The 17,100-nt window shown below is 42.9% G+C and overlaps 1 protein-coding gene across 5 annotated transcripts in view; it reads right to left on the reverse strand.

The window, feature by feature from the left end:
* The window catches only part of CPSF6 (cleavage and polyadenylation specific factor 6), a 30,024-nt gene extending 20,113 nt beyond the window's left edge, over window positions 1-9,911 (reverse strand). For all 5 annotated transcript variants that reach the window (XM_057429527.1, XM_057429526.1, XM_057429525.1 and 2 more), the window contains exon 1: window positions 9,766-9,911. In XM_057429527.1, the coding sequence (XP_057285510.1) occupies window positions 9,766-9,825 (60 nt within the window). In that variant the 5' untranslated portion in view covers window positions 9,826-9,911. The remainder of the gene's footprint in view (window positions 1-9,765) is intronic.
* Window positions 9,912-17,100: the final 7,189 nt, after the last annotated feature.

The raw sequence follows: 17,100 nt of genomic DNA on the forward strand, positions 1-17,100 counted from the left end.
TTCCAGGTAGGACCATTCTCCCCAGCTGCGGTGTAAAGCACACTTTTCACATCTTGCCTGGCCCAGACTGGCTCAAAGGCTACTGCATGAATTATCTCCCGTTTAATTTGTTCAAAGGCTTGTTGGCACACAGGGCCCCATTTGAAATCCTTCTTTCGGGTCACTTGACAGAAATGGCTTACTATAAAACTGTACTTTGGAATGCGCATTCTCTATGGGGCTATTAAAGGGTGAGCAGATCCCACTGACCACTCCATGGCTCTCCAGCTGACAAATCAACTTATGGATGGGAATCAGGGAGCCTCTGTTGGTGCGATATTGCCACCAGTGCACTGCTGTGGTATCAATCGTCACATGCTGTTTTTCAACCCTCAGCAACCCCGTAACAGAAGGGTCCTCTGAGAGACCAGGCAAGGTGGACAGCTGCTTACTTATTTAGCTCCATCTCCAAGGCAGGTATAGTGAAAGCCCACCAGTACCCTTTTATGTCCTCAAAATATCCTCTATGCCAAGGATGCACAGAGCCTCTGGGCCAGTCACAATGGGGTGCTTTTCTCACTCATTCCCAGTCAGGCTGACTTTGGTCTCCAACACATTCAGCTGTTGGACCCCAACACACTCTCTACAAACTTCCACCACAAAGGCTGCATGCACTGGAGTTCATCTGGAGTGATGGGTGACTGTGTCAGGTCATAATAAGTCATATGTAACACAGCTAATTCCCATAGGTACCAGATACCTCTCTCTGTGGTGGCCCACTTGTCTTGGTGACTTATAACATCTTCCTTACAGGGATACCTTTCCTTTACACTTGACAGGAGTCACCTCCAGAGTATGAGGACTTGTGTCTCTTTTCCAATCACCTTATCAATGCTCCTTCCCTAGGAAGTGATTCCCAACGGCTTGGCTTTCCTACCCCCTACTTTCAGTAGGACCATTCTGGTTTCAACACCCCAAGGATATTCAACATTTTCAGAATTCCCAAATGCTGTTGTAATCAGAATGGAGAAGAAGGGAAAGATGTCTCCTCATAGGTTGCCTCTCCAAGGAGAAAAGTTTACAGGTGTCATTATTAATAGTTTCCAACAGATGGCTTCTGAAGTACAGAGGTAATGGCAGTGCTGAGTACAAATACCAGATTAGCTTCACAACCAGTAATTCTATCATATTGTAAGCCAGTGCTCCAAAGTACCACAAAATAACCTCAGCCCAGGCCCCAGAGGTGATACACAGCAAAATAGGGAATATACGGCAAGTAAAGTGCTACAGAACACAACTCTGAGAACAAGCACAACTACTTTGAGAGCAAATAAATCAACATTGTGACCAGCAACTAATAAACCAATACACTGAATGCTTGTAACTAATTGTTTTAGCAAGCTCTGATCAGATCTGTCATTATCTCAACTCTTCACTGTCCCAAGCTGGGCATCAAGAAGGACTCTCATGGTTATTCCCAGTAAGCAACTAAGTACCACACAGCCACATGCTCACTCTCCATACCCTGAAGGGATGGGGAGAAGAATCAGGAAAAGATAAAACTTGTGGGTTGAGATAAGAACAGTTTAATAACTGAAATAAAACACAATAATAATGATGATGATAATTATAATAATTGAAAGGAAGATAACAAAAAAGAGCAATAAAACCCAGTAAACAAAAGTTATGCACAATACAATTGTTCACCAACTGCTGACTGATACCCAGCCCTTCCCTGAGCAGGGATCAGTCCCTCCTGGGTAACTTTCCCCAGTTTATGTACTGGGCATGATGTGCTGTGGTATGGAATGCCCCTTTGGCTAGTTTGGGTCAGGTGTCCTGGCTCTTCTCCCTCTGGCTTCTTGTGCCCCTCCTCACTGGCAGAGGATGAGACTGAAAAGTCCTTTATCAGAGTAACGTAAGTTGTCACTTAGCAACAACAAAACATTGGTGTTATCAGCACTATTCTCAGATACAGCCAGAACAGAGCACTGTACTAGTTACCGGGAAGAAATTAACTATGGCAGCCCAAACCAGGACAGCAAGCAACAAGCAAAACGAGAGGCTAACATCTACTTTCAAGCAAATTTTTTCCATCAAAACATTTGGTAGTGAACAGACCATGCTTCTAGAGGAGCCCTACTGACAAACACAACATTCTACCTTTCAGACTTCTACTGCATTCCTAACTTGATCTTTATCTCCTCATTCACACAGAGGCAGACAAGGGCAGAATTCTGTTTCATTGAATTTAATAAACCCAAGGGTTTGTGTTTATTAATCATTTACTTACTCATGGGCTCCACGGGGACTATTTTACAGCATCACAGCTGCCTCTGGGATATTTTAGTTCGGAAAAGCATTGTGATGTTTCAGAGTAAATCACTCCCTTCTCCCTCAGGTAGATGGAGGGGCCTGAGCCCCAGCTGCATCAGTTTGCTGATGTGCTACTACCAAGCCATATTACTTTTATTGCAGACACAGCTGTACTGCCATCACAATTTAGAGGACAAAACACGTTGACTGTAAACAATAATAATCTCCTTCACAAAAACATACAAAAACCTTTTTTAAAAACACAATGTAACCTTAATCAGTGGGGTCAATTTCAAATATAAATGAAGCTGGGTGTTGTATATTTGCATTAAGAAACTATTTTAAAGTAACTTTCTTTTGATATTTGCCATTTTTCATCTTATGTACTGCTTCTCATCATATTCAATGGTGTTCAATTCCACAATGGGATGCTGCTATCCTTTTTTACTATGCTAGCAACCACTTGTTCTACCAAACAGCTCAATCTGTGAGAGGGAGTAGCACTATCTAAATGCCTGCTGACAGGAAGGCAATAACGCCTTGGTGAACAAGAATGGTCCGACAGAGCTTAGGAGAGTCTTATAGTGTTTAAAGTTAACCTTCAGCTTTTATATTTACTTTTACAGGTTGCTTTGCAACATGCAAAATCTGGATTTCAAAAGCCTGCAGAGGGTTCCTGGATTCTTCCACCCTGATCCAGAACAGCAACCACCTGAACAGGTCCTGATACCAGAGATATGGCAGCACCTGCTACCTTGTGAATCTGTATCTAGACATCCACACAAGCATCCTAAATATTTCAAGGTACCAAATATGGTGACTAGAGTAAATCAAGTTTGATTCCATGAAAAACAGGCTGCAAAGCTAGCAATCCTGGTTAAAAACCTCAAATAGCCACAACCATCATCAGATGATCAGCTTTCTTAAACATGAAAACATTACCACTGCTACTCATACAGACAAAGTATCACTAAAATAAACAAACAAAAAAAACAGATTAGCTAAATTTTGGGATTGTCAATCAAGCAGATTTGATTTACAGTAAACTGTACTGTCCCAATACACTCTAAACCTCAACAGAAAGTATCTCTCTCAAGTTTATCATCATTAAATTAAATAAGGGCTTCTTGTTTTCACCTAGTCTGCCCAGTTCTCTATCTCAGTTTGATTCCTCCTATCATCACATCTAATGAAAGTAGGCTCAAAATACTGCCTGGGACAGGCCTAAACATGACATCTTACAGCAAGATTAAGGATGAGATCACAAAACAATTAAGGAAACCCTCTGCTAAAAGTGCAGTAATTCTAGTCATCTGTGTGTATGGGTGATGACTTCAGGGAAGTAGGATTTATAGTCTTGGTAGACAGATCCAAACAGGCAGTCACTAGTCTTTCAGCAGATGCACACTAACCTATCTCCCTGAGAAGGCTGAGGTCAGCACTGCCAAAATACCCGAGTAGGCAGCAGTCCACTGCTCTGCAGCACTTCCCTTGGGCAAGAAACTCCTCTGAATCATACCAACTTTCTATCACATCAGCTTTCTGGTCACCATCAAAGGACGGAAAGAATTATTAGGGCAGCACAGTCTGCATACAATTTTTTTGGTGGGCATGAAGTGCCTGATAGCATCAATGACTTAATTTAAAATCAAAAATGACAACAGAAAACCCAACGTTGTTCCCCATAATCTCTTCTTAAATTGTGCTGCTTTGGTAAGTGACTGAACTCCATTTTGGCTACAAGTCTATCAACAAGGTGTGTGGTTAGATGATTAAGAATGATGAGTCAGCAAGTGTAGAGGGAAGAGGTGGTGCCTCAATGGCTGTTACAGAAGAGTCAACAACCCTTTCTCTTTCATACCCGTACCATGGAAATTTACCTACGCACACCCTTCTTTCCTAGTTTTAGAAGAACAAGAAAAAGAATACAGGAAGTGTTACTTCTCTGGTCTCAGCTATTTTGACAAATGCTTTGCCTGTACCATAAATTGGTTTTGACCTCTTCCAACTTCCTCAGTTAAGAGAAAATCATCAAGCATGAGGAGACATTATTTCTGCTCAATTATAGTCATTCACAATCTTGCAGATAAACATGCTAAAAAACTAAGTTAGCATCATTATTCTGGCCTCCAGCAATGCATTTCCAGAGCCCAAGTTTCAACTAGACCACCTCCTAAAATACTAGATCATTTGCTCTAGGAAAATCAAGACTGAAATTCCACATTCTGTGCTACTACGTATGACTGTCTGAATGAAAAGGGTACTTAAAAGATACGCTCTCAAAGATTTATGTCAAACTAGCTGTTACACTTGTAGTTACTCAGCCCTTCCTCAGCATTTTGTCTTAATTACTGTTTACAGTGGTTTGCAACATTCAAATATAAAAGCAATATAAACACATAACACCACAGTCATGTCCAGAAGGGACAAACTGAAAGTATTACTTATTTTTGGAACTTAGCAGCCAGACTCCTCTCCTGCAGAGAGCTGGTCACTCCCTTCACAAAGGCTGTTTTGAAAACAGCTTTACCCCAGCAATAAAATTTCTTTTAACTGTATATACATCTGAGACCTGCTTTTTCTGTATAGCTCTGTTCAATGTAAGAGTTAAACTCTAAATTACACCTTCAGAAAGACATAAAATCCAGTGATGTATTTTTTTTAATTTAAAAATGTAATTTTTATTTACTATTTTTTTCAGGGGGAAAAAAAACACTCAAAAAAGCTAATTATCCAGCTTCTCCCTTAGCACTTTTTTCATTCAAGTTACAATGTTTGTGCTCAAAAACTCTAAATACATGTTAACATCCTCACTTTAAAAAAGTAAGTGCAGGTCCTGAAAAATAAGTTAAAGGGATAAGCAAAATTCTTCCTGGTCTTGATCAGCTGTCTGAGCACACAAACTGGAACCTTAACAGAACAGCACTTGTTTGATCTTTCTAAAATAGCACACTGCCTGTGGCAGAAACATCCACCACGGTGGACAAGTCTGTTAGACCACAAGATTCATTTACTCTACAGACCCACATGCTCTCAGCTCTACAACTGGCACACACTCCCTTGTCAAACAGAGTAACTGAAAATTCACAAGCAGTCAAAAGTATAAATTAAATGTAGGTAATAGTGCTGTTTGCATCAGAACAAAGCTAAGAGATGGTTTCAAGTTTCCTTTGTAGTTTGGTATTTGTAAACATGAAAAGGTTATCTCTTCCCCTTGCCCCTCGGAGTAGGTCAACAGAAATGACCATATACATACGTAGTAAGGTATTGCACATACGTTTTATAACACATAAGTCTGCCAGCTTATGGTTTTTACAATCAGGACAGCTCTGCCTTTCTGAGTAGAAATGCATTATACTACGATGTGTCCACTCCCTTCCATAAGGCACCCTTCTTGCTGATATAAAGGCGTGTTTTACTAGCCTGATTTATGTGGCTACTAAATGCTAGCTTCTGTTATTTATTACACAAAAATAAAAATATTTTCCTCTCTGTTACAGACAAGAAGTCAAGAGAGTAACTAACATGTTCCTACGGTTCTGTCGCCACAAAGGTTTCCCGGTAATTAGCCTCTTAGCTGCTTGTTCTATCTAAATTGCTTTTATTATCCAGTCACAAAATATAAAGTTAGAACTCTTAATTTCTAATTTGTTAGCATTTAAGTATCAACAGAACACTACAGGCATGTTTAGACACATCTACAACACAACTGCAAGTATACTTGTTATAGTAAAAACAAAGCAAACGCTTTCCCCACAGCATTATAATAAGAGATCCTTAAATTGTTTTATTTCCTCAGCTTGGTCAGAAGGATTTTTATACTTATATGTAATATGTACAATAAGTCCAGGGTTGGTGTTTAAAAAAAAAAAAAACAAAACCAAAAAACCCAAAAACCAAACCACCTAACAACTCTGACTGGCACAGCAGGGAACTTGACAATGCACAAGCACACCTTCATGACTGCCGGAAAGTAAGACAGTTTGCTGGACAAAGTTGCAGGCAACCTTGCGTCAGAATCAAGGTGGCCTCATGCACTCATCATCTCAGTACCATGCACTGATAGTCTAGGATTTTGTGTACAAAACCACCCCCTAATATTTGCTAAAGTGCCCCTTACTGCTGCCTTCTGCCATGAAAAGAATGCCAGCCTCAGCCATTTCTATGCAGATAATACAGGTCTCACGTGCAGCATAGATCTCCTTCCTGAAGAGCAAGATGTATAACATGTAGGGAGATGCTCAAGGTGAAATATGCCACGTAATACCTATTTCTTACAGGTAACAAGCAATGTATGCAGAAAGTATTAGACTGATGGGACTCTTGTCTCAAAACAAGGCTTCAAATACATATTATAGACCACTGGATGTGGAAGACAGCTTAGAACAACAAAACGGAAAATTACTCAACAAAGTACTTGGGAGGGAGCAGGGAGAGGAAAGCACAATTTAAAAAAAATAAGTACAACTGCTAAGAGCCAAGTTGAGCAAAGCTGTAAGCCTAAGGACAAAAAATATGATTATGACAAACAATAAGTTCATGAAAGAGTGAGAGGCAACACTGACAGACACATTTTTGATGAGCTCTAGACAGAATAAGAAAAAATGCATTTTCCGTAAAAGGATTTGACTTCAAGTCAGTCAGGTCACTCCAACCAACACTAAATAAAACCCAAGACAGTTCTCAGTTTTCATGCATCTTAGCCAGCTTGTAAAATCATGGCTCTGTGGTCTTTATTTCACCCTTATAACCTGTGGTTCATTTAGCACTAATCAAGCAGAACATCCTTCCCTTCCTTCTCCTGGAAAAAGGCATTAGCACAATCCCAGAAGGACCTCAAGGATGAGTACCTTGAGGCCCCGAACAAAACAACCAAAAAAACCTCAGTCACAAGTCCTAAATGACTCATTTACTACAGATGCAAACAAAAGTTTCATCCCTCCTTGGATATAAATACAGTTATATTGTACCCAGAAGAGCTACAAAAATACCTAGTGTATTTTTTAGTCAGTGCTATTTGCAAAACTAGTGGAAAAGGTTCCTATAGTTTAACTTCAACAAATATTGTTAAGTCAAATTAACTTGTGTGGTACCACAACACAATCAAAAAACAATACCTTATTGCTTTACATAAGGCAAATTTTCCTTACAAATACAGTGTTTCATAAAATGTCCATTACATAAACAAATTAATAATGCAAATCATTTTTTCCCTACAGCATTTCCTCAACTGTCACCTTCACTCATCCACAGATACGCAGAACCATTCCGTCTTATCAGTTGAAGCTGCCAGCTTCAAATTCAGAAACAGTAATTCACAAATAGAAGCTTCTAGAGGACCCGTCACAATGATGTTAGAGGTAGTAATACTGTAGACAGTAACAACTAGTCTTCATTCATACTTGACAGAAGGGAATGGGAAAACACAGTGCTGTCAATGGTTTCCAGTAAAACTTTCTATTTTAAAGTAATAATACTTCAACTGTGCAGTTCCCGAGATAACATCAAAGTTAAAAAAAAAAGAAGAGGGAAAAAAAAAAGCAAGACAGAGACAAAAAACCCCACTAACTTGGAAAAGAACAAAAAGCAAATGGTTTTTGCAAAAGGAAAAGGCAAACAAAATACAAAGCCAAGCTGAGGGGTATGGGCACCAGCCTCTTTTTGCTTTGTTGCCCTGCATTTTACAAGGTTCACAAACTGAGAAAGCAGACTGCAGAAACGCAGCACCAGCAGGACAGCAACTAGGGTGAATAAAGCGAGAAAGAGATTAACTGGTCTCCTGTCTGCTGGAATATGCTAAGCCAAATTACCACAAGACTGTCTTCATCCGGACCATCATCCCTCCTTGCAGCATGGCTATAGGGACTATCAATTTTAACCACAACCTGAATAGACCAGGACCATGCAAGTAAAATGCATCATCCCATCACTTTTGTTCGGGTAGTGTCTGCACTACACTTACAGCATAGAACAATCCTATTCTGAGGGCTTCTACGCACATGAATTTGCACAAACACTACAAAAACTACTAAAAATTCAAATTAGTTTTGTTTTGGGTTTTATTTTTTCCCTGAAAAACTTTTGTTATCAGTGTTTTTACTTGCAACTGATTAAAACAAAACCAAGTTATTAAAGAATCTGAAGAGATGTACTTTTATGATAAACGGTATTTGTCCTAAGGTTCACTCCTATTTAAATTTAGTCTTCAACTGTAAGGGAGACACCTTCACCTGCAGACAAACTGAGTCCTCTCCATCACCTGCTCTCTGGTATGGCATTCTTTTATAGTACACCTTTACAAGATTACTGAATCTTCTCAATTATTTCGTCAATAAATATCTAAAGGATTAAAATTTCCCGAGATAATTATAAGTTTCTATCCAAGTTAACTGTAACTTCCATAACCTATTCCCTATTTTCCAGTTCTCTGAGGGGTAGACAGGCATACAGCATCACACAGTAAAACCAGTAAATGCATGAAAGTGCAGTTCTGGGTTATTTCTGTTCTAGGACAGGAATAATGCAATCTGGGGCAACACAAGCTGGAGAAGTACAGGAGTCACAAACACGGCAGATAGTACACAAAACCGATACGAACATTAGGGCTCGGTAGGAAAGCTGGCACACGGCTTTTGGGAAAGGATGAGGCGTAAAAAGAGAACTAGGAAAACGGACTGCCTGTAAACCAGGGAAGTTGTGTTTATTTCACCCATACTTCCTCATTAAAAACACAAGCTCGTCCTCTAAAGAAGGGCTGCGTGGCTTTTTTAACGGCCAGGAGAGAATAAAAGGGAAAAAAAAAAAAAAACAACAAAAGGAAAGCAAAACCAGGAAAAAGAGAGTTTCCCTGTGCTGCGGAATTAAGCTGCACTAGTTCTGCCTCCCCCGCAAAAAGCGGCCGAGAAACTGCTCCCGCTCGGCGGCTTTTATATTCATCTGCGAACAATGGCAGTGCTTCCCCTCCGCTGCCGGGAAGGAGCTGCTCTCCCCACCGCACCCGGGAGGGTCCCGTTCTTTCGCGGCCTCCTCCGACCCGGGCCGGGAAAGGGATGTGGAGCCGCTCCTGCGAGGGCACTTGAGAGGGGAGAGAGGAAAGGACGGCGGGGAGGAAGGAAAGGAGGAAGGTGGGGAAGGCGCCCGCTCTCGGCGCACCGCGTCCTCCCTTGCCCTGCCCGCCAGCAGCCTCCTCTCCACCAAGCAGGGCCCCGATAGCGCCCACAGGCCGGGCCTGAGGCGCGGCCTGCCCCTACCCCGCCCAGTCTCCGCGCAGATCCGCGCACCCGGCGGCGGCGGGAAAGCCCGGCGGCGGAGCCAGCCGAACAATGGCGGCGGCGGCAGCGACCGGGCCCCCGCGCTGAGAGCCCTACAGGCGGCGAAGGCGGGCGAGGAAAGGGAAAAGGAAGGGAGGGAGGAGCCGAGCCGAGCCGAGCCGGACCGGACCGACTCGGGCCGCACCGCGCCCGCCCGTACCTGGTTGAATTCCTCGCCCACATCGGCGTAGATATCGATGTGGTCCACGCCGTCCGCCATGATCCCGCCCGGCCGCGCCTCGGGCCGCCGCCAGCCGCGCCCGGCTGCCGAGCCGCCACCGGGAGGGAGGGAGGGGGAAGGGAAGGAGCGAGGGGCCGGACCCGCGTCGTCACTTCCGCACGGGGAGGGGCTGCTTCCGGCGCCGCAGAGGTGGCGGCGGCCCGGGGTGGGAGCGGTTGGGTTAGCCGGGCCCTACCGCCCAGCCCCGCCCCGCCCCGCCCCTGGCCGCCTCCCGCCGCTGCCGCCGCGCGCTTGCACGTCTTTGCGTGGCCGTGGGCTCGCGGCGCCTCAGAGCGGGTGAGCGGCCGGGCGGCGTTCGGGGCACTGCTGTCCCGTCCTACCCACGAGACCGGGCTCACGCGTGCTCTGCTGGGAGCTTCCTCCTGTGTCCCGCTGCCTCAGCGCCGTGCAAGATACTCCCGCCGAGCAAAAGCGCGTCGGTTGCTTTAAATAGCTTTTGTAAAGTGAAGCAGAGGGACACATCTTCAAACTGGGGCTGCGTGCACTGCGCTCAGGAGTGCACTATAGTGCGCAGGAAGAGCCTGCAAGAATCAAAGAATCATAGACTGTTTTGGGTTGGAAGAGACCTTAAAGCTCCTCCAGTTCCAACCCCTGCCACAGGCAAGAGACACCTTCCACTAGAGCAGGTTGCTCCAAGCCCCTGTGTCCAACCTGGCCTTGAACACTGCCAGGGATGGGGCAGCCACAGCTTCTTTGGGCACCCTGTGCAAGGTCCTCACCGCTCAGTAAGGCACACAGTATTCTGTGTTTAGCCAGACTCCGAAATACTTTGCTTTTATAGAGCTCAGTTTTAACATCACAAAGTGAACATAATCAGTGTCAAACCAAGAGATACAAGTTTTTTTTTTCATAGAATCATAGAATACCAGGTTGGAAGGGACCTTAAGGATCATCTGGTCCAACCTTTATAGGTGAAGCATGACCTAGACTAAATGTCCCAGCACCCCATCTGGCCAAATGTTAAAAGTGTCCAGTGTTGGGGAATCCACCACTTCCCCGGGGAGATTATTTCCGTGGACGATTGCTCTTATTGTGAAAAAAATTCCTCCTGTCCCCAGTCGGAATCTCCCCAGGAGCGTCTTTATCCTGTGACTCCTTGAAAAAAGGAGTCTCCATCTTCTTTGTGGCCACCCTTTAAATACTGGAAGATGGTGATAAGGTCTCCCCTGAGCCTTCTCTTCTCAAGGCTGGACAAACCCAGTTCCCTCAGCCTTCCTCATACAGCAAGCTTCCCAGTTCTGTGATCATCTTTGTGGCCCTTCTCTGCACCCTCTCCAGCCTGCCCACATCTTTTTTGTATAGCAGGGATCACAACTGACCACAGTATTCCAGATGTAGTCTGGCAAGTGCTGAGTGGGACAGTGAATTTATCTCTGCTGGTGATGCCCTTGTTGGTGTAACCCGGCATCCTGCTGGCTTTCTTTGCTGCAGCTGCAGGTTTTTAATGCATTCAGAACTGTTAAGAGTTGCAAAGATAGCTTCAAGTTATTTTTGAATGAATGTGCCTATTATCTGGATCCGTGTTTAAGCTCCAGGTGATTTGGAAAAAAAAACAGCATCTCCTGGAACATACTGCACAACGTACATAATGTTCTACATCAGAGATTATGTTCAGCATTGTACATTATGTTGCACATCCAAAAATAAAGCTGCTTTCTTCACTTTACTATGAGCTGACAATGAGGAGCTTGTATTTCTCAAGACTGGATTAAAATAATGTAAAGACATCACTGCAAGGAATAAAAATGCTAAGTGTTATTTTTAGCTTGACTCAAAATTTCTTTTTCCATGTCGGGGAGTACTTCTCAGTTCCTAGATCAGCATCCACATCCCAAACTGTCCTGAGTGCATGTTCAGTTCCAGGCTTGGGTACAGGCCACCCTGTCTATCTTGCTGCCTCTGCATTGCAGTGTCTGTTGGAAGGAAAGATGAATGGACTAGAAAAGAAGTGAAAAAACAGAGAACCCAAACAAGGGATATGCTGGGGAGCATACCTGCTGACAGTCCAGATATACCTCAAGCATGGAGATGCTTAGGAGTTCTTATCCAGCCTGTGGCACATTAAAATTATCAGTTGCAGATCTCTTGTGTTATTCCTGGTGTTAATAATTCTGGAAGACAGAAACTCTGTAACTGAGTTTGTTTTCAACTCTGTAACAGGGTCCTGATAAGAGGAACTAGAACATCCCTTAGCCTTTGGAAAAGTTCAGAGTATCACCTGAAGAAAAAATAAAAATACCGAATTTATAGGAACAAGCAAACAAAAATTCTTAATTGAACTTTTATTGTTGGCTACAGTTGTGACTGATAATAGTATATTTTATCACAGATTAAAAGTACAAGTTCACATCTATGTATGTGCAAATGATCCATTGGTTTTGCAAGGAAGATTCGCCTTTCCTCTGGGTTTCCCACAGTCCATACAGGTACTGTTGAAGCACTGAGAGCTCATTGGATTCATATATTTGCTTAATGATGAACTGATTTAGTGATGTAACCATTACTATTCTAATGATCAGGCAAAAATTTACAGGAGATAGTAGGCTGTGGACAGCTGAATGTTTTATATGCATCTGAATGTCTTAAGGAAATTACGCATAGATTGTAATGACATTTATAAGAGCAACTGAATCAAATGTGAATGAGAAAGTCATTGTCATCACCTCAGAAACCACCTCAGGGATTGTCACTTACATTTGAAGGGCTCTGCCAGGGGTCTTTGAAGAGGCAGGAAAAGACATCAGTCTCTGCATTTTAAGGTAATAAAGGGTGATCAGTGAAGCTTTTGGATCCCCCCTGTGCTGTATTTCATGTCTAGGGGTTTTTCCACTTCAGAGCCTTTTTAAGTAGTTCAGCTTACTAGGTTTATTGTCCACGGATATTTACCAAATAGTCTACGATCATTTTTATTCTTGTATACATATATAAAAACCTCTCTCCAAACTTTCATTTTTACCATCAAGATAGGCAGTAATCTATTTCTGGAATACTTTTCTGCAGTTAATCTTTTCAAAATTGGCTGAAGCCTCCTACACGTGGTAAGTGCATTAAACATATCTTTCTTTCTTTAAATGGGCTATACACATATACAAAGAAAGAAACGGCACTATCAAGATCACTTTGAGATCGTTTTTATTTTTCAGAGAATTTAAGCTCTGAGATAACTTAGTTGCATACATTTCTGTTCATTTTCTCTTCTAATTTCTGTTTACCTCTGATGTCAAGCATCATTCTGAATTTGGAAAAAATCTTCACTGCTCACTCATGTATTGCACCTGCCTTAGCCGTTCGAACACAGGCTGGTGCAACACTGTTCTCCAGGCTTCTGCTGCTTCAAGCTGAGGTGTTCAGAGATAGATAGTTTCAGAAAAGAGAGACCTCATCCATAACATTCAGGTTTGTTTTTTTTCTGAAACTTGAACACTTCCAGTTTTCAGGGGTGGCAATATCTATCTTTACTCCATTATAAATAAGCAGAATTAGTCTGGAACTGGAAAGCAATATATCTTCTTCAAATAGTATGCCAATCTGTCTCACACTGCTTCTCATCCATGTCTACATGTCTCTGCTGAGCAATGTTCATGTGAGCAGTTAGCAGTGGTCTGAGGGAATGTGCCCATGCCTGTGCCCTTTGGGAGTTCAGCATTCCTGCTGCTGGGATGTCACTCTGTGTGGCATGGCAAGTCCCAGGCCCTATCCCACTACTGGGATTGCAGCAGAAGGGCTTGGGTGTCCCATTTGTACTGCTGAGATTTTAAGGAGTGGCTGTGCTAGGGTTTGGAAGGCAGGTGCAGCGGGACAGGCTGCACCAGGCACCTTGCAGAAGTGCAGTGGGGAACAGGAATTGTTCTCATCTGCAGCTCTCCCAGGGGCTGTCCTGGCTGCAGACAGCAGAGAGGCACAGTGGGTTAGATGTTTTCCTTCCAGCATCCCCTGAAAATGCCTGGGGAATGAGCTGCACATAGAGCCAGAGGGTTTGGTCTTGAGGATACTGCAGAATAAATCAGCACTCTAAGTACCATGGCAGCTTCTTGCTGCCCTACAATTCAGGATGGAGGAGACTTGCCCCAGAGGAAGAGTCATCAACAGCGGCTGGTACCATAAATCACAATTATGTGTGCACTGATTACAGTTGTTAAGAGACAAGGGTTTAGATTTAAAGACAGCAAAGGGAAGCAAGTAAGCAGAATATGAATTGATGAAGGCTGTGTGCTCCAGAGAGCTGACACCACCAGACTTACTATCAGAATGCTTGTAATACAGCAAAGTTGTGGTTTTCAAGGCCACTCTCAAGGAGTGTTGAGAGCATTGTTTTCATGTGTCGATATAGAACATGCTTTTGTTAACAGCTCAGTGGCAGAAAAGTATTCCTCATTCTCAACAAGGTTATTTCTTTAGGAATTTTAAGAGGTTTTTAGGGATAAATAGTTTTCGTATGTAATAACTAACTTCTGCTGTGTGAGGTCTCATTCTGGATTAGTTTTATCCTGACTTCATTTTGTGTTACAAAAAATGCATGAAGTACTTGTAATTATTTTGCATTTTTCCCAACACTTTAAATATGAATTTATTATCTATTTTACAAATGTTATCATATATTTATTAACTCCCTCTCTCTGAGAGTTAGATAAGTATACAGTATCACAGTATGCCAGAGATTGGAAGGGACCTCAAAAGATCATCTAGTCCAATCCCCCTGCCGGAGCAGGAGCACCTAGATAATATTACACAGGAATGTGTCCAGGCGGGTTTTGAATGTCTCCAGAGAAGGAGACTCCACAACCTCCCTGGGCAGCCTGTTCCAGTGTTCCGTCACCCTCACTGAGAAGAAGTTTCTTCTCAAGTTTAAGTGGAACCTCTTGTGTTCCAGTTTGTACCCATTACCCCTTGTCCTATCATTGTTTGCCACTGAGTAGAGCCTGGCTCCATCCTCGTGACACTCCCCCTTTATATATTTATATACACTAATAAGGTCACCCCTCAGTCTCCTCCAAACTATAGAGACCCAGCTCCCTCAGTCTTTCCTCATACGGGAGATGCTCCACTCCCTTAATCATCTTAGTTGCCCTGCGCTGGACTCTCCCCAGCAGGTCCCTGTCCTTGAACTGAGGGGCCCAGAACTAGACACAATATTCCAGATGCGGTCTCACCAGGGCAGAGTAGAGCTGGAGGAGGACCTCTCTCGACCTACTAACCACCCCCTTTCTAATACACCCCAGGATGACATTGGCCTTCTTGGCCACAAGGGCACAGTGTTGGCTCATGGTCATCCTGTCGTCCACTAGGACCCCCAGGTCCCTCTCCCGTACACTGCTCTCTAACAGGTCGTTCCCCAACCTATACTGGAACCTGGGGTTGTTCCTGCCCAGATGCAGGACTCTACACTTTCCCTTGTTATATTTCATCAAGTGAGTCCCTGCCCAACTCTCCAGCCTGTCCAGGTCTCTCTGGATGGCAGCACAGCCTTCTGGCGTGTCAGCCACTCCTCCCAGCTTAGTGTCACCAGCAAACTTGCTGATAGTACGCTCAATTCCCTCATCTAAATCGTTGATGAATATATTAAATAATACTGGTCCCAGTACTGACCCTTGAGGCACTCCACTGGTTACAGGCCTCCAACTAGACTCTGCCCCATAGACTAAAACTCTCTGGCTTCTCTCCTTCAGCCAGTTCGCAGTCCACCTCACTACCTGATCATCCAGTCCACACTTCCTCAATTTAGCTGTGAGGATGCTGTGGGAGACTGTGTCAAATGCTTTGCTGAAGTCAAGGTAGACCACATCCACCGCTCTGCCATCATCCATCCACCGTGTTATTTCCTCATAAAAGGCTATGAGATTGGTCAAGCATGACTTCCCCTTGGTGAAGCCATGTTGACTACTTACTGTTAGTATCATAGAAATACATATGATAATTATTTTAATGAAAAAGAAACATTTGGGCTCAAATTTCCAAAAGCACATATTGAATTGATGAGAATCTAGAGTGCCAGCCACTGTGGTATTAGCAGAAGTTGGTAAACACTAATGGAATTTAGCACCTTTGTGTATTTGAGCTACTCAGAATGAGTGGACATTTTAAAAAACATTGATTTTCTCTTCCAGTAGGTGTGAGGTCATATTTTCTACTTCAGTAGAAAGTAGTACTTTCAGTGAAAACTATTACAAAACCATATAATCTGACTAATTTAAAATGCAAGTAAGTAAATACAAACTCCTGTTTTCTGTTTGTAAGCTGTCTGGGATGACTGAAGATGGGCAAATGAGAACAGATGTGAATTTATATTGGATTCATTAGAAGAGAGGTATCATACTAATATTAATTCAATACTTTATTGCAATGGAAAAGGAAAAGTATCTAACTATAATTTTGTGTTATGTTTGTGTCTTTATTCCTTACTCCTTTTGTTTGGTTGGTTTGTTTGTGTTTTTGTGGTTGGCTGGTTGTTTTTTTACTAGAAATATGTATTTTTGTTATGACCTGAGCACACATATGTGAGGAGCAATGGAGAACTGCATGGACAAAAATAAAATTTCTTATCCATGTTTCCATAGAAGTTATGTTTCTTTCAGACATTTTGCATTGAAATAAAAAGCAGACATGAAAGAAAGAAAAAAAAAAAGGCAAGAGAGATCAGAAAATGTGGGGTTTGTCAGCCAGATATAAAATGGCATTAATGGCTGTTTCTATGGTAACTGAAAATGAATGGCTTTGAAGACAAAATTGGTAATTTTTTCATCAGGGATACTAATGTTGCTTTCTGCTGGCATACACTCCAAATTATATTTTCTGCCTTAAACTTGAGTATGTAAAGATTCAGTATCACCATCATATAATTTCACACAGATGACCTGCAACAACTTTTAATGCTAGGGACTGGTCTTTAGTAGAGTCTCATCTGCCCTGCAGCAAACCACAGCCCTGATACTTTCTTTTTCTGAACTAAATCCCACCAGCACTTACCCATCTTTTACTTCTGCCAAGCCAACTCAGCAGTTTTTAACTCCTTGGAATTACATTCCCTTTCATTAAGATCCATTTATCGCCATGAGATTCATGATGTCCTTCCAAGACCAGTTGAAGTCCTCCAGGCATTTGAAGTAGACACTGCCACCAGAGGAAGGGGAGCTGCCCTTCTGCAAAGCCTCCTTCTCCTGCCTGCACCCCCTCTCTGTGCCTGGGCAGGACTCTGATACAGTTCACTCCAGGATCCACCTGACTGGGCAGGATGGATGAGAATTTGCCAGTTCTGGG

Source organism: Pezoporus wallicus, unplaced genomic scaffold, assembly GCF_028554395.1.
Source record: "Pezoporus wallicus isolate ANWC-B61680 ecotype Strahan unplaced genomic scaffold, APGP_CSIRO_Pwel_v1 contig_5069, whole genome shotgun sequence".
Taxonomy (NCBI): domain Eukaryota; kingdom Metazoa; phylum Chordata; class Aves; order Psittaciformes; family Psittacidae; genus Pezoporus; species Pezoporus wallicus.